Source organism: Muscardinus avellanarius (assembly GCF_963383645.1).
Source record: "Muscardinus avellanarius genome assembly, chromosome: 8".
Taxonomy (NCBI): Eukaryota; Metazoa; Chordata; class Mammalia; order Rodentia; family Gliridae; genus Muscardinus; species Muscardinus avellanarius.
The window spans coordinates 66,081,435-66,106,427 of NC_137794.1; the positions used below are offsets into that span (position 1 = coordinate 66,081,435).

Consider the following 24,993-nt stretch of genomic DNA (forward strand, 5'->3'; position numbering starts at 1 on the left):
GCTACAACTCCCTTACTTTATAGGGAAGTGCTGCTACCATCACCAAAGCGTCTTAACAGGCATCCTGGAGGGGGTGAAGGGCTGGTGGGAATGGGGAAAACACTCTTAAGCAAACTCAGGTTTGCTCTATGGCTGACACTGGATAGGAGGCAAGGTTCATCAGCCTTCTATAGTTGCTTAGCTTGGCATATGGCAAATGTTCTTACATAGTAATTTATAGCTGGTGTTATAGTTTTTAACAGTTTTTATGTAGTGCAGAGAGAAACAGTGAAGCAAGTAATGGAGACTCCTTATCAGAGGCATTCATCTCTTGGTGGAAGCTGGTTGTCTGACATCCAGCTGTGTCCCTGACACTTCTCTTGTTCCTGTTGGGGGATCTGACAATAGGCCCTGGGAAAGGATGCCCTTTGTGTAATATATACCAGCATGTGTGCAGGTGTTTCCCCTCATGAATCAGGAGCAGATTTCTGGTCAGGCAAAATATACAGCCGCTTGACATGTATCTGGCTGCACCTAACAGGAAAGCTATGGCCCATAAACTGTACTAATAAAATACCATCACTGAAGTTTTGACTGAGCCATCAAACTAACACCTTTCTTCTTCAACAGTAGGGGAAGCTAGATCTTGCAAAGGGTTTGTGATAGGTTCCAAACTTAGAATTGTGTGTTGGACCTCTGCTCTGCCAGTGATGGACAGATGCTATATGATACATGGCCATGAGATTCTACCCCAAGTGTTCGTTTTTGTAAAAGATGGTCAGTAGAATTAGTTTAAAAAATAATTTACATGTCTGCTCTGTGACAAGCATCTTATAAAAGCTTGGAATAATAGAATGGATTTTCAGACCAAGATCTGAGAATTTTAGAGGGATCAGCTGTTCAGAGCCTCTGTTGACAAGACCATTTTCAAACAGTTCATAAATAAATTAATATACCAAGCACCAAATGCAAAAAGCAAGAAAGATTCATTGCCATCCTGGACATTACCTCCTAATTTGAAAAGTTCATAAAAATGAAACCTTTCCCAACAAGTGATAAATCTTTAATCATAAAAATTTAACCACCATATACTGAATGGTTCATAAATGACATCTGTTATTATTAGGATGCAAATGGTATTAAAATTTGCACAGAATTCTCATCTTTTCATGTTATTTGAAAGTATGATTTCTCTCCCCAACTTCCCTGCCTAAAGATTTCATTTTGAAATTTTTGTAAAATGGCATTTAAAATTTAAAAATTTAAACATCTGTTCAAAATTCCAAGATTTCATTTGTCAATGACATAAATAATGGCACTATGCCAATGGCATAAGCAATCTATTAGTTGAAATGGACCTCAACTTTAAATAAAATCCTGTTCCCTCAACAGGAAAAGGGAAGTGTCAGGGACACAGCTGGATGTCATACTACCAGCTTCTAACAAGAGATGGTGCCTTTAATGAGGAGTCTACATTATTTCCTTTACAGTCTGTTTCTTCCACTAATAAAAAGCACATTTTTGTTAGGCATGTTGGCACATGCCCATAATCTCAGTACTTGGGAGGCTGAGACAGAAGGATTACAGGTTTGAGGTCAGCCTCAGCAACCTATTGAGGTCCTCAGAAACTTAGACCCTGTTTTAAAATAATAAAAATAGTAATATAGGGCTGAGGGTATAGCTCAGAGAAAGGATGGCCCCGGATTCCATCTCTAGCACAACCAATTTTAGTGAAAATTCTGGAGGCTACTTTCAGAATCACTTTGCAAAATCTATCATCTGTCTGTAACTCAGAAATTTTGCCTCCAAATAACGGCTGTGATCCAGACGGTTATTCTGTGATACCGTGTTCACGGAAGTGAAGCTAAGATACACAAACAGTAATGAGAAGAGCAAAGGAGAGGGCAATGCTCAGAGTGCTGCAGATCCAGCCCATGCACTGCTGTCCCCACGACAACAAGATAATACCCGTTTATGAGAGGAAGTGAATGGGGAAAGTGAAGAGTGTTTGATTTAAAGCAATTCTGCTATCTGTCACTTGAGGGGGGGAAATTGTGCTGATTTTAAAACAATACTTTAGTTACAGATGTTTCCAGACCCCTTCCCTGATCCAAGGAAACAAAATACCATTCAGTAACAAGCCCAGATTTAGAGATGGGGCTTGTTCCAATATAAACATTTCTTAGCTAGACCTTCTCCATGAAAGTGCATAGTCAATTTTTCCATATACAGCTGGAAAGACAAAGCTTTTAGCTTAAAAGGCATTCTCTCGCCTGCAGCATGGGGCTCCTGGAACGAGCAGTTTAGGGACTGATTCACTGTTGCTATCAGGCTAAATGCTGACTTCTTCCCCAGAATTATACAACAGAATTCTATCAGAATGTGTATGTGCCACAGACAGGAATACTAGGCACTGTTTGGGCTCCTGGTATTCAGTATGGTCACTTATTCAGGTCATATTTCTGTTTCATGTTCTACTGTTTACTTAGGGCCCAGCTTAGGGCTCAGTTTAAGGCAGTCATTCAACAACCACAGAATGCAAAAGTGAGTGTTTTTAGAAATAAACTGAGGGAACTTGGGGGATGAATCATGCACCTACTGGCCTCCAATAGATCATTAGAGGCATTTAAGGTTTGCTTGCCATTTATAACAGAGAAAAGTGGTAAGAATCATAATATATTGAGAGGCACAGAGAAATGCCAAGAGATCGAAGAGGAGGGAGAGATTGCTTTTGAGGCAGAAGTCAAAAGGGAGGAGATAATTAAGATGTATGACTAAAATGCACCAATTAAAAAAAAAAAAACTTAAAAAGGGGAGGAGATAGTACTTGTATAGGGTTTTCTGGAAGGAAAAAAACTGAAGCTGACAGGTTGAAAATTATAGGACAGTTTTCAGTTACTCCCCACAAGATAGAGAGGCTCAGACTTACATTCTGACTGTTGTTTCATTCCTCCAAGCAGGGATGTTTCAATTCTGGTAATCTATTTCAATATAGATAGTGCGCATATTTGCTTTTGTCTGCTTGCTGGAATTTTTTTTGGGGGGGAAGGATTAGTTTAACACTAGCAATTACACTTGTGTGACATCTTTAGCAGTTTATTGGCTTATAGTATACTCACAAAGTCTTTCTTAATACATTGTAGATAATATTAGAGTCATACACTAATCTCTGAGATAAGTGTTAGGCATATATGAAAGCCATGTTACATCTTTGTGGCCCCCAGGATCCCACAAGCTACTATAAATGTGAAATGAGAGAACTTTTGGAGGTTACAATAATTTTCAAATTATAATTCATAATAGGAACAATGCCGTTCAACTGCAAAAGAAGAACATTTTAATTTTATCTTTGTTCATTTTGTTATCTAATGAATTTTAACCCACCTGAGGCAAGCAAGAAAATGGAGAAAATACTTAGTTTGGGGGATTTCTGAGCACTGCAAAATTGATTTAATTAACTTAGAGGCTATCAAGAAGTAGTGTAAGAGCTAAGTACCCTTGGTTTTTAGTATTTTGCTGTCAATAGCCCAGTCTCTAAGTAGCTGAAGTAGAGGAAATAATTGGTTGCATTTAAAGCTTTGACTATACTTCCAGATTTTTTTTCTTTCTGGAAATTTATATATTTCTCAGATGATTTGAATTAAATATAAAGAAAATCCATGCTGACTCATGACTTTGAGGAAAAATTTTCTAGATGACTTTGATCCTATGCAAGCAGTTAATGAAAAAGGAGATTGTGATCAAACAGAAGTCAAATACTTTAGATAATCTGAGATGAAGATATAATGTCTTATAACCAAAAATTGAGCCTAACATTTAGCTTTCAAAATACTCAGATGAAAGAAGAGACAAAAAGATGTTCTACTGATAAAAAGAAAAAAAAAACCCCACAACCAAAATGTTTATTTCCACTGAACATTTTGATATATACTTCATGTCCAAGAACACAAGCACAGGAAAAATGTGTTTTATCTGCCAAAATGTCCACACACACTTTATAATATTAGGGAGAGCCCAGCCCTTTTATAAAGCCCAGAGGTTTTAAGCACCTTACACAGAACATTATCCTTCCCTTGTAAAGATGATTACCCTGACCTCAACATGATATTAGTATCACCTTCAATACTGTATTACCTTCACTGTACTGATTCTCCTCACATCAAAGACTGGGGAAAGGACAAGGTTTGACAATAGTACCATATTGAAAACAATCAATGAAGTGGGCAGCAGGTTAGAGATATCCTGCCTCCCAAATCCCTTTCTATTTTGCTGACCGTGTGGGTGCTACTCCAGCTTCCTGAAATTCCCTATATTTTTGATTCTCTATTAGGTACTAGGAACATCCGAGTAAGTGCTGTTCATAGGCAAAGTGCCTGGATTATATCATAGAGTTTTGTAATTCTGCTTTGAACTGGAAAATTTTCTACTGAGAAACAAGTATCATATATTTCCTTGCCATTACAAGACTAGGGTGTGACCTGTCTTAATTAACAATGGAAGCCAGGCATGGTGGCACACATTTGTAATTCCAGTACTTAGAAGGCAGAGACAGTAAGATTTCAGGTTCAAGACCATACTCAGCAACTTTAGTGAGACACTCAGAAACTTAATGAAACTCTATCAAAATTTAAAAAAAATTTAAAAGTATAGAAGTATAAGTTGCAGGTAGAATAACCCTTGGTTCAATCCCGAGTATCCCTTCCTCCCAAAGAAAGAAAGAAAACAAACAAACAAACAAAAAAGAACAGTGAAAAATCTCTCCAGATAAACATGGAAATGCTGAGGATGTAATAAAGGAGATAGAGAAGGCCATAGTTGGGTATAAGTGCCAAAGCCAATGACTTCGGCGCTACCACACATTTCTTTTTCTTCATTAATTTCTCATGTTTCAATAGTTTTGCTACATTTTGGGAAGTTTCTTAAAGTCATGTGGAAACTTGACTGATGGCTGGGTTCAGGGGGAATACCAGATATGATATGGTCTGGAAATTTTCAAACTTAGTTCTTCGATTGTTTTGAAACAGAAGGGTTATTGTTCATTTTTGAAATAGGTCTTTCTTCCTTTTAAGATCAAGGAAATGCTGTTTATCTTTATCAGAAAACTCCAGCTAGAAATTCTGAAGTCTTACTGATCTTGAAGGCTCATTTTCTAAGTATCGGTGTAGAGAGCATTGTCTAAGGGGTTGATAGCCAGATGAGGCAAAAATTCCTAAAATGAGAGAAAAGAGATGGATGATGTGATTAGAAATGAAATTCAAAACTGAGATAAATGTAATGACCCAAGGTCAAGAGAGCATTTACTCTTTTAGCAATTAAAATCCCTAGTTCTGAGACACAGGTGTCCTCAAAGCTGTAGCAATAAGGGAAACATGGTTTTGCTATTGTCTGACAGTGCTCCTGTAATTTCCAACACAGATCTCCAGATGTGCCTCACCCCCACTGTTTGTTCCTATGATTGCGTCACTGCTCTGGGATGCAGTATGGCAGAGGACTTTCCCAAAAGCCAGACAACGTGGTTGTGGTTCCAATTCTAGAAACCCCTGTGGGACTGTGGGGAAGTGACTCAAATTCTGGCCCTAGTTTCTTCCTCTTCCATGAGGCTCTTCCTCTCTTAGCTGTCTAGAATTCTATGAAACTTCCTGCTGGCTCAATGAGGTGACATGCTAGAAGGCTGGATTAATGGCCTCATGTGTCCATGCTTTCAGAAATTAGACCAATAATCGCTGGTCTGTCTGGCTTGTAAGATGGTTGTGAAAATTAAAGTGGGAATACAAAGAAAATACTTTTTAAGCCCCATGACAGCTTTCAAGTGTGGATGGTATATTTTGACTGAGTTGGTAGTAGTACTAGTTAGCTTTTTTGTCCCTGTGAATAAAATACATGGCAAAAAAAAAAATTCATGGCAAAAATAATTTATAGGAGAAAGGTTTATTTGGCTTGTGGTTTCAGAGGTTTACTCCCTGGTTAGCTGGCTCCAAGGCGGAAACACTATGGTGGCAGGGCATGGGCGGGAAACTGCTCAGGACAGCAGAAGCAGAGAGCGCCAAAGACCAGGGACACAGATGGTCCCAAATCCATGCTCCCCATTACTTACCCTTCCAGCCACATTTTACCTGCCTAGCCTTAATACTTAGTAAATTCACTCAGATTATTAATTCATTTAGAGCCCTGACTCAATTATTGAAGCTCAGAACATATCTGCATCTAACACAGCTTTTTTTTTTTGAGACATTTTATATCCAACCCCTAACAGTAGTCATTGGAAATTTCAATATTTGGCAGCTGTAAATAACATTTGTCCAAAATCAATAGATTTTTAAACACTTAACTTGCCATGTTATGGGTTAAAAGAGAGAGAGAAAGCTTTCCTATGCATGAAAAGCTTAGTTCTCTATATAAATATATATTATAATGCAAATTTTAAAAAGTTATAGCTTGCACTCATGACACTGTGAAATATTAAGGATATTATTTATTTTCATTTAAATGAAAACTATAGTTTTTTTCTTGATTTCATTGTTATAACATTTATAGTGAAAGCATTTTGGCCTTTGGAGATCCTGGTAATGACTTTTGGAGCACAGGTGGCATGTAGTACTGTGTGGAGACTGGGGATAGCAAGCCTGAGAGCTATCTTTTTAATCTGGGCAAGTTGTACTGGTTTATATTAAAATGTAGCTTATATTTAAGATAAGATCATACTTACTGTGATGGTATAATTGGCATAGGAAAATAAAAACTGAATAAACATCTGGCCATTCCTAGCAGGATCATCAGAGAGCAGCTTATCAATTTACTCACTGCCACCAGATCCTCTTCTCCAAAAATTCTGTTGTTTTCCCTAGCACTCCCAGGTAATAACTGAAACAAAGTGGAATTTCCTAATTTCCTAGGAAGTGCCAAAAATATCATCAGACAAGGAACAGGAAGCATAAAAATATCTCTCAGGAGAGTACCAATTGTTTGAAAACTTCTAGCTCATATTTGGAGCTGTTATCGAAGTGCCTAGAGCATCAGCTATTTTGTGCAGCCGGCCACATGCACTGGCCAGGGGCAGATGTGGGTAATGCAAATGTGGGAAATTGAGACCCAATTTGAATAAGATTTGGAAAAACATTTTGGAGGCTTATCATGATTTAGAATATCTACTTGGGAGGTCCTAGTGTGGTGGTTTGTAAACATTTTAGAGCAGAGAAACCTTTAAAAAAAACAGTGAAATTCTATGTAAAATTCATATATAACATAGTTAAAAAAGAATATTCTCTGGTTGAAGGAGTTTGGGCCCCAACCATCTGCTGCTCAGCTTCCCTCAACGCAAGTTGGGTTGGAAGCATTCCCATGTTGCCTTAGCTTGAAATTCACCGATTTAGTAGGTCTTATGTTAAAAGGTCCATGCATATATACATTCCCCGTGATTTAATACATTTCTATAAACACCCGCAGCTGTCTGAATTCTCCCTTATCCTTTCTCTCCATGCCTATGACAAGCTATCTTGATAGAACCTGGGTAATGATCTTAGCACCTTTATCTCTTTCTCAGAACTTGGCCACCATACAAATCAACCCCTTCTTATTCCCTGCTGCACTGTTACCAGTGCATAACATAGGTTACCTTGATTCCAGGCTCCCTGTCATCTAGTCCAACCAACTGGGACTATTTGCTTTTCTCGAAAAAACCCTGAGTCTTTGTTTTTGCTCCTTGAGTTCCATCAATGCACATTTTCCTCCTCAGTTTTAAAGACCAACCTCAGAAACCACCTGCTTCATGAAGTCACCTTGGAACTTCCGGCCAGAAATTCGTTGTAGGCTCTCTCAGAATTTTTATAACAATATAGTTGCCTCATATTATCAGTGTACTTGTTTATTCATCTTTGTAGGTAGTAAATACTTTTGTTGAGGCAGCAAGTGCTTTTTGTTAAATAAGAGAATGAAAATATAAATGCTGATCAATATATCTTCCTATTCCCTAGGTCTCTGAACACCTAGGGAATAGGAAGTGGAAATACAAGGCCTGAATGCTATTTTCCATATTCCAAAATATCTGATTAAATTGATTGTGACAGATCTATAAAATATGTTAAAATAATATGAAATGCTAAATTTTATTTTTTACTAAGGTTAAAACAGAGTAATGACATGTGTGTGTGTGTGTGTGTGTGAGAGAGAGAGAGAGAGAGAGAGAGAGAGAGAGAGAGAGAGAGAGAGAGGGAGAATGAGAATTTGAAACAGGGTCTTGCTAAGTTATTCCACTTTGGCCTCTAGCATGTGATTCTCCTGTCTCAGCCTTCCAAATACTAGGATTACAGGCATGCATCACTACAATAGGCTCCAATAACTTTATTTTATATGAAGCTCCTTTTACTGTTATAAATTACTTTGCCATTACTTTGCCTTATTAAAAATGATATATTGCTTGACATTTCACTTGGTAGATGTTATGGGTTGTATCCTCTCAACATTCATGTTGAAGCTCTAATATCTAATGTTACTTCATTTGGGGATAAAAAAAATCCCATAAGGAAGTAGTAAAGGTTAAATGAAATCATATGGGTAGGCCCTTAATCCCACAGAACTGGTGGTTTATGAAGAGGAAGATGTACCAGAGACTGATCTCTACCTCCCTCTCTATATATATTAATTTTTTTCTCTCTGTCTTCTCTCTCTCTTATCTTTATCTCTGTCTCTCTATCTCTGTCTCTTTGCAGTTGCACAGAAGGCCACAGGAAGCCCTAGTGAGAAGGTTGCCACTTATCAGCCCAGAAAGAGCCCTCACTAGCCATCCCTGGCAGCATCTCCATCTTGGACTCTCAGCCTCCAGAACAGTTAAAAAAAATTTCTTCCTGTTTTGAGCCCTGCAATATGGAGTTTTTTTTTTGTTTTTTGTTTTTTGTTTTGTTATGGTAGCCTTAGAAGACTAATATAGTTGGTAAAATATTGCAACCATGAGGCTAGAGGAGGAAGAGAAATAGTAAAGATATCCTTGGGCATAAGTCTGGGTCATGCATTCTTCCCAGGTGACAATGGACTTCACAGGCGACTACAACCACAGCCACTCTTCCAGTCCAGGAGGGCAGAGACCACCTGATCTGTCCCAGACAGAATCACTGGTACCTTGCAGGACACCGTTTAACACCAGGCTCTTACTCCTACATGCTGAATGAATGGCTCACCTATTTCAGACGTCTTGTTCTAAACAGCATTTGACAAGTTCAAGAAAGGAGTTAATGGTTCATGTTTCTCTTAGGTCTGACTTCAATCCTTTCTGTTGTTAAACTTGCTTTCTTTGCCAATTAGCATTTGTAGGGAAAGATAATCAAAGGTAAACTCACTCCTTCCTTCCTTCCTTCCTTCCTTCCTTCCTTCCTTCCTTCCTTCCTTCCTTCCTTCCTTCTTTTCTTTTCTTTTCTTTTCTTTTTTTTTTTTTTCAGTACTGGGGATGGAATCCAGGGGCATTCTACCTCGAGCGACACCCTCAGCCCTATTTTTTAATTCTTTATTTTGAAACCGGGTCTCACTGAGTTACAAAGAGCCTCGTCCTTTTCAAGTTATGGTGGAGGTCCACAAAATGGGCTCAGGTCCACTGTACAGTGAACCTTGGGAAAAGCTGGAGATGAATGAACATGGACACATTCAGAAATGATGTCAGCTTGTACTGCTCCTATGTCTGAGGGAAAAACTTTCCACTGAGGCAGAGATGATAGATTTAGTTAACTCCATAGCTCTATAACTAAAAAAAGAAGTCAAAACCTAAACATACTAATGTTATTCACTAGTGAGTAATTGAATAAACATTCAAATATTATTTATAGATCCATCAATTGTGAAGAGCGCTGTAGTATTCCTTGATGCTACTGGGGACTTGTGCAAACTGAACTGTTGGGATTTAGAAACAGATGCCAAAGGATATTATAACGAGGAGGTAAAGAGCTTGAAGCCACATTTCAATGAGCTCCATGTAAATAAACTGCTATATGACTCATTTTTTGTCTATAAAATAGGTCTAATATCAATGATTTTCTTATAAGGTTGTTATGAGGATCAAATAAATTGCTAGTATACATAATGTACTTAGAACTGTATCAGAGCATGGCAAGTGCTAATCAGGTGTTTAATAATTAAAACTAGCTGGGCGTGGTGGCATGTGGCTGTAATCCCAGTACTTGAGAGACTGAGACAGGAGGATTGCAGGTCTGAGGCCAGCCTCAGCAACTTAGTGAAACTCTCAGCAACCTAGAAAAACCCTATTTCAAACAAAAAGTAAAAAAAAAAAGTTTGGGATACAGCTTAGAATTAGAATGCCTCTACGTTTAATCTCTGGTTCCACACACAGACACACATAACATAATAATTAAAACTAAAATGATCTTAGAAATCACCCAGTTAGCTGTCTGTGTTGGGGTAAAGCATACTGTCCATTAAGGCCATCGACAGATAGTAGCCTCTCAAGGCTATGGCTGCATCAAGGAGACCTGGGGTCTGCAGGAAGAATGGGACTGTGCTCCCTGCAGAAGGAAACACACAGCCTGACTCACACGTACTTTCCTACATATCTCAATCCCTTTAGAAAAGCAATCACTGGAGGGCTTAGCCTTGGCACTTTTCACAGCATGGAACTATTCTGTATCTTTGACATTATCTTTCTAGTCCAGGACATGGATAACACCCCTCACTCCAGGGAGACTCATTATCCTGACTCAGGATGACTCCCTTGTTTCCAAGAAAAACATCACAATTCCACTATTTCCTAAAGAGTTTGGGCCACACCCTATTTTTTGAGCACAAGTCAATTCTTTCCCTGCCTCCCCGCCCTTTCCCTCGAGGACTGAATCCCCAGCAGTCCCACATCAGTGTGGGTTACAGCGGTCAGGGAGGGTTAGGAGGGAGCAGGGAAACTTCCACATCATTTCATGTCTTTTCTCAGAACACACTTTCTGAGCACCCATTACATGTGGCTGTGGCTTCAGGAAGTGTTATTACCTTCTCAGCTCCTCCAGGTTCCTCCTCTCCAAGCAGAGCTATACTTTACACCTAGTTTTTCTTTAAATTAATTTTTAAATTTTATTCTAAAGCACATCTTTTGGGGCTAAGGTCTAGTACTGTGTGAGCCTATGAGCTTCACTCAGACAAGATTTGGTATAATATTTTTGATCTCCTCTTTATATCAAAAAGCTTCCAATTCTGGATTCAGAATTTTCTCTAAGTCTATTCAAAATTCAAGACCAGCTGCATTTTAGAGCTGAGTGTTTCTTAGTTTTAATGTGCTTACAAGCAGCCCAGGCTACGTTGAACATTCAGATTCTGGTTCTGGGTGGAACCCAATGCTCTGCATTCCCTAACACAGGCTCAGGTGATACTGTTGTGGCTGATTTTGGACTACACTTTGAGTATAAACCTTGTAGATCTCACTTCCCCATAACCAGTAATAATCAGGATATTCATGCATACAGGGTAAGTTCACTAACTTGAAGAAAGTTTCTTGAATATATTTGTTTCCAAATGTTCTGTTCTTCCCAGTCTATAGCAAGCTTTTCAATTTATTTATGGTGTTATTGAGACCCAGTGGATACCTGCATGGTGTTTAAGTGGTGATTTCACTCATTAGTTTTTTTTTTTTTTTTTTTTTTTTGGTATTGGGGATGGAACCCAGGGACATTCTATCTCCAAGCTATACCCTTAGCCCTATTTTTAAATTTTAAATTTTAATCTTTTTTGCAGTACTGGGGATGGAACTCAGGGGCTTTCTACCTCTGAGCAACATCCCCAGCCCTATTTTTTATCCTTTATTTTGGGGATGGAACTCAGGGGCTTTCTACCTCTGAGCAACATCCCCAGCCCTATTTTTTATACTTTATTTTGAAACAGGGTCTCACTGAGTTGCAAAGGGCCTCACTAAGTAGTAGCTGAGCTGTCCTCGAACCATGGTCCTCCTGTCTCAGCCTCCCAAATTCTGGGATTACAAGCATGCACCACCGTGCCCAGCTTACTCATTGGTTATAAAGGTTGATAGTCTGATTTGCCCTTTCTTTCCTACTGAGTGAAAACACAGCCTTCCCTCTGGACACTCTGCCACTTTCCTGTGCTTCCCTCAGGCTCTGGACTTGAAAACGCTGGGATTCTATCTAAGATGACATTTATGACTGTGTTATTCTATTCCTTAGTCCTGTTTCCTGTTATCTGGTGTACATTTTAATCTACTTGTTAAAATTGTGTTGCTTGAAATAACCTTTCCTTTTTCTTTTCCCCTTCCTCGTCCTCCTTTTTTTTTTTTTTCCCTTTTATATTATTTATTTTTTGTTGTGCTGGGTATTAACCTCTGAGCTACACTCCCAGCCCTATCTTATTTTTTATTTGGAAGAAAGGTCTTGCTAAGTTGCTGAAAGCCTTGCTAAATTGATGAGACTGGCTTTGAATCTGCGATCCTCCTGTCTCAGCCTCCCAACCACTGGATATAGGTGTGAATCATCATGCTCTGCCCTCCTTCTTCTTTATTAAAGAAACATTGTGCCACTGAAGCTGAAGGAACTTGACAGGGTTCTGCATCTGTAGTGGTGGTCTGTCAATCAGTGATGGAGCCAACAACCAGAATAATAAGTTCCAAATTCAGTGTTCAGCTCCAGTCAAATCCATGATAATGTACTAGAGACAATTTAAGGTCAAGATAAAAAAGAGAGTAAAATAAACAATGGAAAAGTAGAAGTAAACAATTTTTTTTTCTTTGAAAGATATCAAGGTAAATCCATGTAATGACCTCTAAGATGATTAAATCCATTAAAACCACTGGGAAGCCTCTAAGGCAAACGGGAGAAGACAGTCCCTTGTCCTACAGTTGCCGAGCTTCACACCCTCCCCTCTCCACCCAGCTCAGTTTCTTCACCTGCAAAATGAACTGACTGAATCTCTAAACTTTCTTTCTAGATCTAACATTCTGTGATTCCCTTGATTTCATGGCTCAAGGTATAGTAGAGTCATGCGTCCAATAATAACCCTCCACTGACTCAGGTCCCAGATGCCCTCAAGCAGAGCTGCTTTATGCTGAATTCTGTGCTGTGGTAGAGGCTCTAAGGCTTGTCTCTTATAAGTGGAGTTCTGGGTGTCTATCAGTCTTGATCATGACAGACAACAGTATCCAGGGAACAAAATGAAATGAGCGCTACAATGAAACAGCGACCTATGTGCAGACATTCAGACTCTGTTTAGACTTCAAACAGCAAGCATACAGCACCCTGCCTGTGACCTGGGGATTGAGAAAGAACAGCCTGCAGCTTCCAGGATTCATGGCAGATTAGCAGGAAGAGGGGGAACACATAGGGCATCTCGGCTTGTGGATTGTATCATTGTTCATTAAAGGATAGCACATAACCTGAAGCCTGAAAGACACTGCAGACAAACCTGCTGTGGGAACAGCCTTGCTGCCATTTGAAGTCCTAGACCTGGAACTTGTGCTGTAGAACTGGGCTGTAATCACAAGCGTAGAAAAGGATGTTTGCTGTGTGTGTGTGTGTGTGTGTGTGTGTGTGTGTGTGTGTGTGTTACTGGGGATTGAACTCAGGGGCATTCTACCTCCAAGCTACACTCCCAGCCCTATTATTATTATTGTTATTATTATTAATTATTATTATTTTAAATTAGAAACAGGGTTTCACTGAGTTGCAGAGATCCTCACTAAGTAGCTGAGGCTGGCTGTGAACCCAGATCCTCTCATCTCAGCCTCCCAAATGCTGAGATTGCAAGGTATTATAGAGTCATGCATCCAATAATAATCCTCCACCGACTCTCAGGTCCAAGAGCTCCTTTATGCTGAATTCTGTGCTGTGGTAGAGGCTTTTGCTATCTTTTTGACTATTCCTCAGTCTTTTTTTTTTTTTTTTTTTGTACTGAGGATTGAACCCAGGGGCATTCTACCTCTGAGCTACACCCCCAGGCCTTCTTATTTTTTTATCTGAAACAAAGACTTGCTAAGTTGCTGAGGCTGTCCTTGAACCTGCCATCTCCTGTCTCCATCTCACAACGTTTTTGATTTTTCTCTTTTCAGATTCTAGATGGTTCTAGAGACCTGGCATCCCAGGGTCTCAGAGTCTCTAGACATTTCTCTTGTCTCCTGCTGGTGTCTGTGTTACGCAGTTCTTTGGGCTAACATTGGGCTTTATAGAGCTGCTCAGTTCAGTTCAATGCCCATGGTGTAATGGGCTTTGTACACAGACAGCAGTATTCCATGTAATAGTCACGTCTTGCTGGCAAGTTTTACTGGAGACATCGTCGATCCCTGGAGTCTTTGATTTTCTTTAACCAAACATGCCTCTCCAGCTAATGGAGGGCATAATTTCAAAACAAATATTAATACACAAAGTCTGCAGCACGCTCGGGGGCCTTTTCAGTCACAGCGTGCCTGTGGGTCACTGTTCTAGCCTACAGCAGACCTGTACTGATGCAGCTGTTAATGTTATCAGATTTCTCCAACTTACCAGTTCTCAGGGAGTCATAAATGTAGATACTTCATTCCACTTTGGGAAACACAAGATCCTTAGCTTTCACCAAAACACAACATAAAAACTAAGAAAGTCTTGACAAGGAAGAGAATCATTTTGCATATTACTCTAAGTATATGCATCCAACCTACTTTTCTTCTAGTTTTTTTAAAAGATTAATGTGTGTGTGTGTGTGTGTGTGTGTGTGTGTGTGTGTGTGTGTGTGTGTGTGTTTCTTTATGCTGAAAGTTTGGGCTTGAATATGGAAATTTTCCCACTACTATTCAGTCTCGGAATGTTGTTTCCCCCAAATTTCTCAGGATAAAAGACTCAGATTCAGAGGGAACTGCTGGCAGCTGAATTGCATTAAGACTCTGATGGGAAACTTAAGTTGGAATTACAAACATCTGTGGTTAAACTTCCCTTTCGTAAACCATTTCCCAGAATTTAACGTTGCCACACCAGGAGCAAAAAAGAAAAACAGTTGAAAAGAGAATGCTGCTCTTTTGCAAGTACAGGAGGAGATCTTTAAATATTTGATATGGTTCCTATATCTCAATGAACTAGCAAATTTGCTTATTTTTTAAAAATAAATAATGGTATGCTTAATTTTGGAATTCAAAGCATGTACTTGAAATCTGATTCTAATGGTTTCTAAGCAGTCAAATCTCTCCAAATTCTGGCTGGCCCTCATATTTATATGGTTACTAAAACAAGGAGAAACCATAAAAGAGGAGGGTGTTCAGGGCATTATTCACAAAACCACACAAATCAGATTTGAGAATTCATGAAGAAAAAAGAAAGATCATTGTCTTTGTCATATCAAAGGTGTTGGAGTTTTTTGCTTAGCTTTTCCACTGATTTAGAAAACCCAATTCATTTCTATATTATTGCTGTAGAAAGGCTGTTTAAAAGATTATTAAAGAGCATGACTATAAAAACTAAATCGCACTCTTTTTTTTTCCCTCTAGGGTTGCATTACCAGCAAATTTGTAAGCAAAAGTTGAAAGTAACCAAATTTATGAAATGAGAAAAAAACTTAGATAATAAAGTATTTTGAACAAAATACTACATAGCTTAACCTGTGGAGAGATAGAAACAGAGAGTAGAAAAAAAGAGGGACAGAAAGGAGGGACAGGAGGAAAGTTAGAACTGAATGTCAACTTTGTTTTAGGTAGCTTGCATATACTATTTAAATTTCCCAACAATCTTGGAAGGTAAATACATTTCTATTTATTTTACAATTGAAGAAACAAAACCTCTAAAAGATGAATTAATTTGCCCAAAGTCAAGCAGTTAGAAAGTCCTGGAGTTGGATTCACACCACATCTGTCTGGCCAGAAGCCCACATTCTCCTTTTGATGAAAGATGATTTTCAAATATTGTAAAGCAGAGACTGCAAATAAATTCCCCTCAGGCTGAATCTGGACTTCAGATATACTTAGCCTACAGATATTTAAAAAATTGAGATAGATTCTGTCTCTTCTTGAGAAAAAAATAAAAATAAACACAAACCCAGAGGACCTGGCAGTGTTGGGGGTGGCTGTAGCTCTGTGAGAGGCATCCCTTTATCTTTTCTGTCATCCAGGATGTCTGTCTTTCTTTCACTGAGCTGGCTCTTCAAAAAAATTTTTTTTTTTTTTTTTTTTTTTTTTTTTTTGCCTGGCCTCTATAAGAATCTGAGTTTACAAAAATTTCTTTGTACTATAGAATCCTACAATTCCATTTCTGGATATTCTGGATATATACACAGAAGAAAGAACTGAAAGCAAGGACTCAAACAGATACTTATATACCCATGTTCATAGCTACAACAATCAAAAGGTAGAAACAACCCAAATGTCCAATGATGGATGAGTAGATAAAAAAATATAAAATATATGTGCATATACACATATATCTGCATGTTATATATGTATACACATATATACATACAGCAGAATATTATTTAGCCTTAAAAAATAAAATTCTAACATGTTACAATATGGATGAAGTTTCAAGACTATCCTAAGTGAAATAAGCCAGGTACAAAAGAACAAATACTGTATGATTCTATTTGTATTAAATACCTAGTCAAAATCATAAAGGCAAGAAGCAAAAGGGTGATTGATTAATAGGGGCTGAGAGGAAGGTTGATATGGACTTATTATTTAATGGGTTTCTGTTTGGGAAGATGGAAAACTCTAGAGATGGATGGTGGTGATGAATGAATGACAATATGAACGTGCTTTGTGCTGCTAAATAGTACATTTAAAAATGATTACAATGAGCCAGGTGTGGTGGCACCCATTTGCAATCCCAGCATTCAGAAGGCAGAGGCCAGAGGACTTTGGTGGTTCTCAGACAGCCTCAGCTACTTAACGAGGACCTTTGCAACTCAGTGAGTCCCTGTCTTAAAAAGAAAAAGAAAAAAAAAAAATAAAACAACTAAAAAAAATAGGGCTGGGGGTGCAGCTTGGAGGTACAATGCTCCACCAAAACAAACAAAAAAATGATTACAATGGTAAAATTTATAAGTATTTATCATGCTAACAACAACAAAAAACTTCCTCTGGTTAAATCAGAGAGCTCTGGAGCTATAGAGAATAATATTATTTTTTGGATTTTTTAATAATAGACTTTATAAGATACACCACATATGCCTGTAGATAGTGCTTTTTAACCTATTAAATAGGTGATTTTTTTTTTTTTGGTGATACTGGGGTTCCTGAAAGCCCTTCTACCTCTGGGCTACACTCCCAGACCTATTTTATTTTTTGGAAACAGGGTCTCCTAAGCCAGCACCGCTGGCTTAGAACCTGCGCGATCCTCCTGTCTCTGCCTCCCAAGCGCAGGGATTACAAGCGTGCACCACCATGCCTGGCAAATAGGTGATTTTTACCTACTAATTTAAATCAAGAGCTTCTTATGTAGACCATGGCATCATGTGGAGGACATATCAGAAGATACTTACAAAAGAAAATGGGATACAAGACAATGCTATAGTTAAACAAAGAATGGAATCCAGCAGGGAGACCTATGCTGGGTAAAGAAAACAGGATTTGAAATTTGGACAAAGTTCTTACCATCTCCAAACATCAATATAGTCATCAGCAGAATGGGTGTAATTCTCACTATTGAGTATTAAGTAAGATAACAGGCATAGGTTCATGGGACATAGTAGAAGTCAACAAGTGTTCTTCTTTTTGTTCTCACTTTACTATATGAGTAATTTTAAAAAACAATTATGGATAAAAATGTAGCTCATTGGTAGAACACTTGCCTAGCATGTGTGAAGCCTTGGGATTGAGCCCTAACATTGCAAAATAAATAAGTAAATAAGAATTTAATAAGTTAGCAGGGTAGTCAGGAAGGGGAGTTATCGCAAGTCTTCAGTGGTCTTAACAGCTTATGCACTTTAATTCTACTCTTCTAGCAAGCACCACCCAACCGGTTTTTAAGTGGCATTTTATATTTATTAATGTTAAAACGTTCCCAAACATTGACTAAAGTTATCCCCACAGATACTTCTACTTACTTAATCATCTCTTCCTAGGTATTTCTGTAGAGTCTGCTCTACAGAAAACTGCTCTCTTAAACCCCTTCCTAGCTACACCACTTAACCAGATAGTCTGAGCATCTGCACTGTCTCTGTTTCCACGTGTGGAAAAGGCGATGATAACTCTACAGTCCACTGATTTGTCACGAAGGCAAAAAGAGATAGCTCATTTTAGAAGGCGTTTGAACAAGTGCTTGTCATGGGGTTAGTACTCAGTGAGCGCTGGCTCTACCATCACTACACCGTTATAGATCACCTCTTCTAAAATAAGTTTCTTAAAACCTTTTTTGTGTTTGGTGAGTAGGTTATTGGGGTCTGCTGGTCTATCTCAGAAGAAGCACTTTTACCACATTATCTCCGTGGTACTTGCCTGTAGCCATTCTTATAGGCATTAATTCATTCTGTTTTACAAAGTAGCTATTTATATGTTTTTCTCTCTTAGATTGCTTACCCTTTAGGGTAAGGATAAGACTTCTCATCCCTTCTGTTAGTCTATGTGGTCAGTCTCCAAATCTGCTTTTTGTGTAAATAATTAAGTGAATGAAATAATGACTGTGTGCAGGGGTTCAAGTTACCTAACTGGATTATTAGAACAGCAGTGCAGGACAATGTCCCAGGCTAGTGACTGCAGGTCTTACTGTAGTCCTTTGGGACTGGTTTTCAAAGTAGGAGGCCAGATAAGAAAAAGCACAGCAGATAGCCGAAGAGATATAAACTGTCTATTCATAAACATTCTGCAATCCTTCAATGGCAGGGAGCCTAACAATGTGTTGGGGCATGAGATCGCCTGTCAACAATAAAAGGAATTCAGAGGGACAGCCCTCAGAATCAGTCTCTATAGTACTGCTTTTAAGCAAGTCAGTTTGTCTAGGATGCATGCACATGGCCGTCACAGAGCAACAATATCAATGACAGCAAAACCCAGTCAAGTTATTAGAAAATAAAGTACCATTTTCCCTCTGAGGGCAGTACCTCACTGTTTTCAGTTAATTCCCTTATTTTCTCACTTAACTATCAAAATCAGAACCAGCACTGCCTCTCTGCCCCAGGGCTCCCCACTCTGCCCTTCCAGAACAGTCTCTGCCTCCTTTATTCCTCAGTGTCCCTGTGTGGCTTCTTTCCAGCCACACAATGTCAACCTCTAACCTAGTGTTCTTGACTTTGTTTAACTCTGGCTATTTTTTCTTTTTCTGATAGACAAGAATCTCACTCTTCCCAAGGACACTGCTGATATTCCCCTAGGGGATGGTCCCATCTCTAGTCCTGCACCCCTCTGGTTCTTTTGCATTTCTGTGTTGGTCAGAAGAATTTTGTCTAGTTCTACTTGCTACAGTGCATGTGATGAAAGAGATTTTCAAAAAATGTGAAGTCTAAGGATACTGAATATCCTTTTTGAAACTATTTTCTCTTTCCTTTTCTCACCTCCATCTACTGGAAATCATGGCTGTCACCATAAATTAGCAATAATGGACTCAGTAAATTGCTTGTCAAGAAGCAGAGGGTGGGAAAGTCCTCCCTGCAACCAGTGCAGCATTACCTGGGTGCTCCTCTTCTCAGATTATTTCCATCCTGGGGGAAGCTTGGGCTTGTTTTACATAAAAGGAGGAGGCATCCTTCTTGGTCAGCCAGCATTTCTTTCCTTTCATTTTGTGCATTTTTTCATACATTTGTCCCCAGGCTCAGTGAGAACTACAGTGTGCCAGAGTCTAAGGGCCAAACTCCGGGGTGTGGAGAGGACAGAACCCTGCTGCGGAGGAGCTGGGGGACCTCGGGCAGGCTGCCTGCCAAGCACCTCCCTCCTCCCTGCTTGCCTCAGTATTTTTGTTCCTTCCCTTTGAAGGAGATGTGAGGAATAGCCATTCATATAAATCCAACTCAAATAAATGAATGCAATTTTAGAATACCCTCCCATCCGCATTTTGAGCCTCTCCCATGAAAAATGTGTCCAAGTTTTCTCCCCTCCCCCCGTTTCCTCCCCCCGTCTCTCCCCCCCTCTATACATATATATATATATATATATATATATATATATATATATATCCTTCCAATTTAATTCAGCAAAGTGGTCATGACATGTTATTAAGTCTCCAGAATGTATTTGGTTTAAGGTCTGCTTACTGCCTGTAAAGAGCATGGGAAACCTAATGGTGGGGTGCAGGGATTGCCTTGGGACCACAGGCTGACCAGAGGCATTATGTGAAACTATGCACTGGGAACATATTTACTTCGATCCCACCCTTTCTACACCATATCCTTTGACCTTCCTGGAATGACTAATATCTCTTTTCTGTCTCCCTAAACCAAAGCCCTCAACTGGCATTTTGAACTTATTAGACTCTGGCAAAATTACATGTTTAACTTACTATGGGACATTCTTTCTGATTGGAAGGATAAAGACAAACATAGAGCAAAATTAATGAATAATATTAAGTAAAATAGTACTATAAAAATAAAGTTCTGAGTAATATTCCCAAATAGGAGTTTCTTTTCATTGAACTATTCATATACTTTTATTTATTTATTTATTTATTTATTTATTTATTTAGGTACTGGGGATGGAATGTAGGGGCTTTCAATCTCCAAGCTACACCTCCAGCCCTGTTTTTTATTATTCATTTTGAAATAGGGTCTTATTGAGTTGCAAAAGGCCTCACTAGGTAGCTGAGGCTACCCTTGAACCGAGATCCTCCTGTCTCTGCCCCCCAAATGTTGGGATTTCAAGTGTGTGCCACCATGCCTGGCTTTCATATACTTTTATAATAGTAGCAGACCTTGGCATGTATAGAGCATTCATATGATCCCAGGCACCGTGCTAAGCATTGTCTCTAGATTTTATCTAACTTCATCACAATAACTGGATGAGGTATAAACAACACATCAGTAATTTCTCTAAGCCTCATTTTCTTGATCTGAAATTTGAACAACTATAATTTTGAGACTTTAAACCTAGACAATAGTCTGAAGGTCTATAATCTAAAACACTTTGCCAGGCTACTTTCCCGTTTATTATTTCACTGAACATATGAATATTAAGAAATTGCTCAGAGTCTCAATATCATCATCACTATTATTATTATTATTATTATTACTGTTATTATTATTATTTTCATTATTATTTTGTGGTGCTGGAGATCTAACCCAGGGTCTCCTGCCTGCTAGGCAAGTGTTCTACCACAGGACTACAACCCACCCCGTTATTAATTTTAAGTTTTCCTAATACCTAAAAAAACCCACTTTATTGATTCTTTATGGAATGAGAGTTACAAAAGCAGTTATGTGTGCTTGTCTCTTTAGATTTAACAAAAGTATGAGATTCCTGGCTATACCTGAATTTTATTTATTTATTTATTTATTTATTTATTTATTTACAGTACTGGGGATGGAACCCAGGAGCATTCTACCTCTGAGCCAGACCCCTAGCCCTATTTTTTATTCTTCACTTTAAAACAGGGTCTCACTGAGTTGCAAAGGGCCTCACTAAGTAGCTGAGGCTGGCTGCGAACCTGGATCCTCCTGATTCAGCCTCCCAAATGCTGTGATTACAAGCCTGCACCACCATACCTGGCTTTACACTTGAATTTCAGATGAGCAATAAAAAAATTTTAGTATATATATATATGTCCTCTGCAATATTTGGGATTTGACCCAAACTTTATCCATAGTTTCTCTGGAATTCAAATTTAACTGAGTCTGTTAAACTTTATCTGCCAATCCTATTCTTAAGTCAAGCGTTTCATTAGGGACTTTCCATGCTTGGAGAAAACAGGTGGAGATAATACTTCCCCAGGGCTAATTCCAAGACTGCAGAGCAGGGATGCCCTCCAACTGTGTCCTGGTCTTGCCTCTCCCTAGCGTCTGGGGTGAAGCTGACCAGAATTCATGCCCCCTCTCTCTCAGGGAGTTTATATTTTACACCAGAGTTAGATTAGTACACTCTGGCCTTATCATTCCTCTTTTTGGGGGTCCATGGGTAGGGCTCACTCTGAAGAAGGGCCATCTTTATGCCTTTTTAATCAATAGTTAACCACTACATTAAGTTAAAAAATTTAATATGTTAATTAGCAATGAATTATTACAATTATACTAACAATCAGTAGAGTTACTACAACAGTCCAGCCTTCAGTGGTGGTAGAAAGAGTATGTAGCAACATATCTGTTTTTCATTTATGGTGGCTGAAACCATAGCAATAAGGTGCATGTTCGTGAATGTATGTGTGTGTGCACGAGTGTGTGTGTATGTGTGTGGGTGTGTGGGTGTGGGTGTTATTTTAGGCCAACTGTTCTTTCCTTTCCCATGAACTTAGGTGACTCCATTTTCCTCCTCTTCAGCATCTCCCACGCCCTGAAAGTGCTGCTGTCCATCTGCGCTCAGGGGGTCTCTCAAGTCACTCACTCTGGATTCATCCTCTTTCACCAAATTTCCATGCTTTGTTTTGGCTGTGTTTTCAGCTTAAAAGCTACTGGAAGACGTTTCACCAGCAGCTCTTTGGGTAAACGAATGATCAATAGCACATCTTGAACATCTTCCCTTTGGGAATGGGCTTGGTCGAGCCTTGCTTCTGGATTATAAGGGCTCCTTTCTATTTAAGGTATCTGCTCCGCGGTTCCTAATGACTTCTTTCCTGGCCCATCACCCTCGCCCACCCATCATCGTCCTGGGTTGCAGAAGACCTTCTGTTTAATTTGAGAGTAGTAGTATTGTTCCCACTGTCCCAACAGCAAGAGGAGCCTGAAAGCAGTGACGCAACTACCTTTAACCAAATGCCCGGTGGGACACACAGAAAGCAAAACAACCCCCAGTGAGCTGCGGCAGCCCCAGGTGAGTCTCACGGACCCACTCAGGGCAGGACAGACACGCATGCACTTAACTGGTTGCAATCGGCTCACTCCAAAGCCTCAACCTGTAACTCACTCCATCCAAGACCCACTCACAAAGTAAAACTTCATTTCCCAACTGACCTGGTCCCGGGGAAACACCCCAGGCAGGGGTGAAGGAAAGAGGCGGGGAGGGAGGGCGCCGCAGCGCAGGTGCCCGCAGGGTGGCGGAGGCAGGGGCGTCTTACCTCGGCTGCAGGCGCCGGGCGTCCCGGGGCCTCGAGGGGCTCGCTGGTCTCCGGCGGGTCCTGCCTGCCGACCGCTGAACTCCCTTCAATGTCAAAAGGAAAGGCGCCGTCGTCCCCTGACGCCGCGCCGGAGCAGGCGACACCCCAGAGAAGACAGAGAGGCAGGAGCGAGCGCCAGGCTGAGCCCAACGCCATCCCTCCGCGGACGTGCAGCCCGGTCTCCCGGGCTCGGTGTGTGGGTCTCCGCCGGTGCCCCGGGGCGCGCTGGTGTCGGGTGTTTTACCTTCTCCGGGTTTGCAGTACCCAGATGTGGGGACGCCCGGCTGTCCAATCGGCAACTTTGTAAGAAAAAAGAGAGAAAGAGAGAGTTTCTCTTTCCCTCTCCTCTCCTCCCTCCCCCCTCACACACTCCCCCCCGCCGGCGCTCAGAGGAGGCTTTAGCTCAAGCACCTCCAGATGAATGGAGCCCAAAGCAGCGGGTTGGGGTGAGCTGGCCAGCGAGCGCCTGGCCGCCTCCTCTGCTCCAGACTGCGCTGCCCTGGCCTCCTTCCCACTCATTCTTACCACTCCCTTTCACCTTCCACTTCCAGACACTCCCACTCCAAGTTGGCTTTTCAGATCCCAAGGTCGGCCCTTTCCTGGTCGCCTTCCCTCTCCTGGCATTTTGGAGCCCCCAGAAGGGATCCTGATGAATATTCAGCGTTTGCAATGGCTTCCTCACAACATGGCATCTCTTATTTATTTAGTCAAGGTGCCCAGAGGTTTTATCTATATTTACATGTATCTTTCATGTGGCCCCAGCTAGTTTGCAGGGAAGTGTATGTGTGTGTGTGTGTGTGTGTGTGTGTGTGTGTGTGTGTGTTGGGGGGGGGATTCCAGGGGCTAGGAGCAGAGGTACATGATCTCAGGAGGCCAAGGCAGGCTGCTCACTTTCTTGAACAAGGTCTCATTTTCTAGAGATGGACTGCCACCCTCTTTGTGCTAAGATCTCTCTTGAGTCTCTTAGGCAACCCCTCTTCCTCCTTTACAGTCCTCACCCAGAGGGCTCAGGAGAAGAATATCTTTCACTGCAGCGCTGGAAAATGACTTCATTACTCAAATGCATGAACTTTTATTTACAAAGAACATCTTGTTTTCATCCTAAAGAGGTGCTTTGTAAGGGACCCGAAACAAGGCTTGCAGTGTATGAGCTTGTCAAATATACGGCCCACAGCCCCGACCTCTTCCTCTTGGCTTGTAATCTCATGCCTACTACATCTGTCTGAGTCATACAACCTTTCCAAGACTTCGGTAGATGTTGGCCTACAATTATCCCAGGGTACCCATGTAGACAAGTTAGTGGCTACTACAGTGAACAGGTACCTTTGTTTACATAGTCTTCAAGACATAGTTTAAAATATGTCCACAAGATCCCAAAGAAGCTTAAGAATGTTCTGATGAGACAAGCATGAAATGACACCCAGGTAAGTTCCTCGGTATTTGAAATCACACAGATAATCATAGAATAAATCATCTTCTTGAAACATAATCAACAGCTTCATTTTGTAGAACAAGTTTTATCTAAGGGTAAACAAGCTAGCCACTTTTGTGCTCCAGATACTGGGTATATGTCATTGTAAATTTCACAGAACTCCTACAAAGTGGGTCTATTATTTTCTTTTCATGGAAGGAAGAGAGATCAGGACATTTGTCCAAGACCATACAGCTGATAGAAAGCTGAGCTGAGGTTTGGATCCAGTCCTCACTGGTCCAGAGCTTCCCCCTTTGTATCTATAACACAAAGAAATTTACAAAGACTGGGAGTTCAGAGGTGGGAGAGATGGGCACTCCCACTTTCTAAGCCTTCTATGGGACAAAAATTTTGTTTATATTATCTCACTTTATTTCATCTTGAGGATAACTTCTAGAAGCAGATATACATATTTGGCAATGAGTAAGTGGTGCTATA

The 24,993-nt window shown here is 40.1% G+C and overlaps 1 protein-coding gene across 2 annotated transcripts in view; it reads right to left on the bottom strand.

Annotated features, from left to right (window-relative positions):
* LAMA4 (laminin subunit alpha 4) overlaps positions 1-23,326 on the bottom strand; it is a gene marked incomplete at both ends in the record, with an annotated part of 149,919 nt that extends 126,593 nt beyond the window's left edge. Inside the window, one exon of one of the 2 annotated variants that reach the window (XM_080699815.1) lies at positions 23,046-23,326. In XM_080699815.1, the coding sequence (XP_080555941.1) occupies positions 23,046-23,240 (195 nt within the window). The remainder of the gene's footprint in view (positions 1-23,045) is intronic. The other variant, XM_080699814.1, reaches the window with a different exon arrangement.
* Between the last annotated feature and the right edge of the window lie 1,667 nt (positions 23,327-24,993).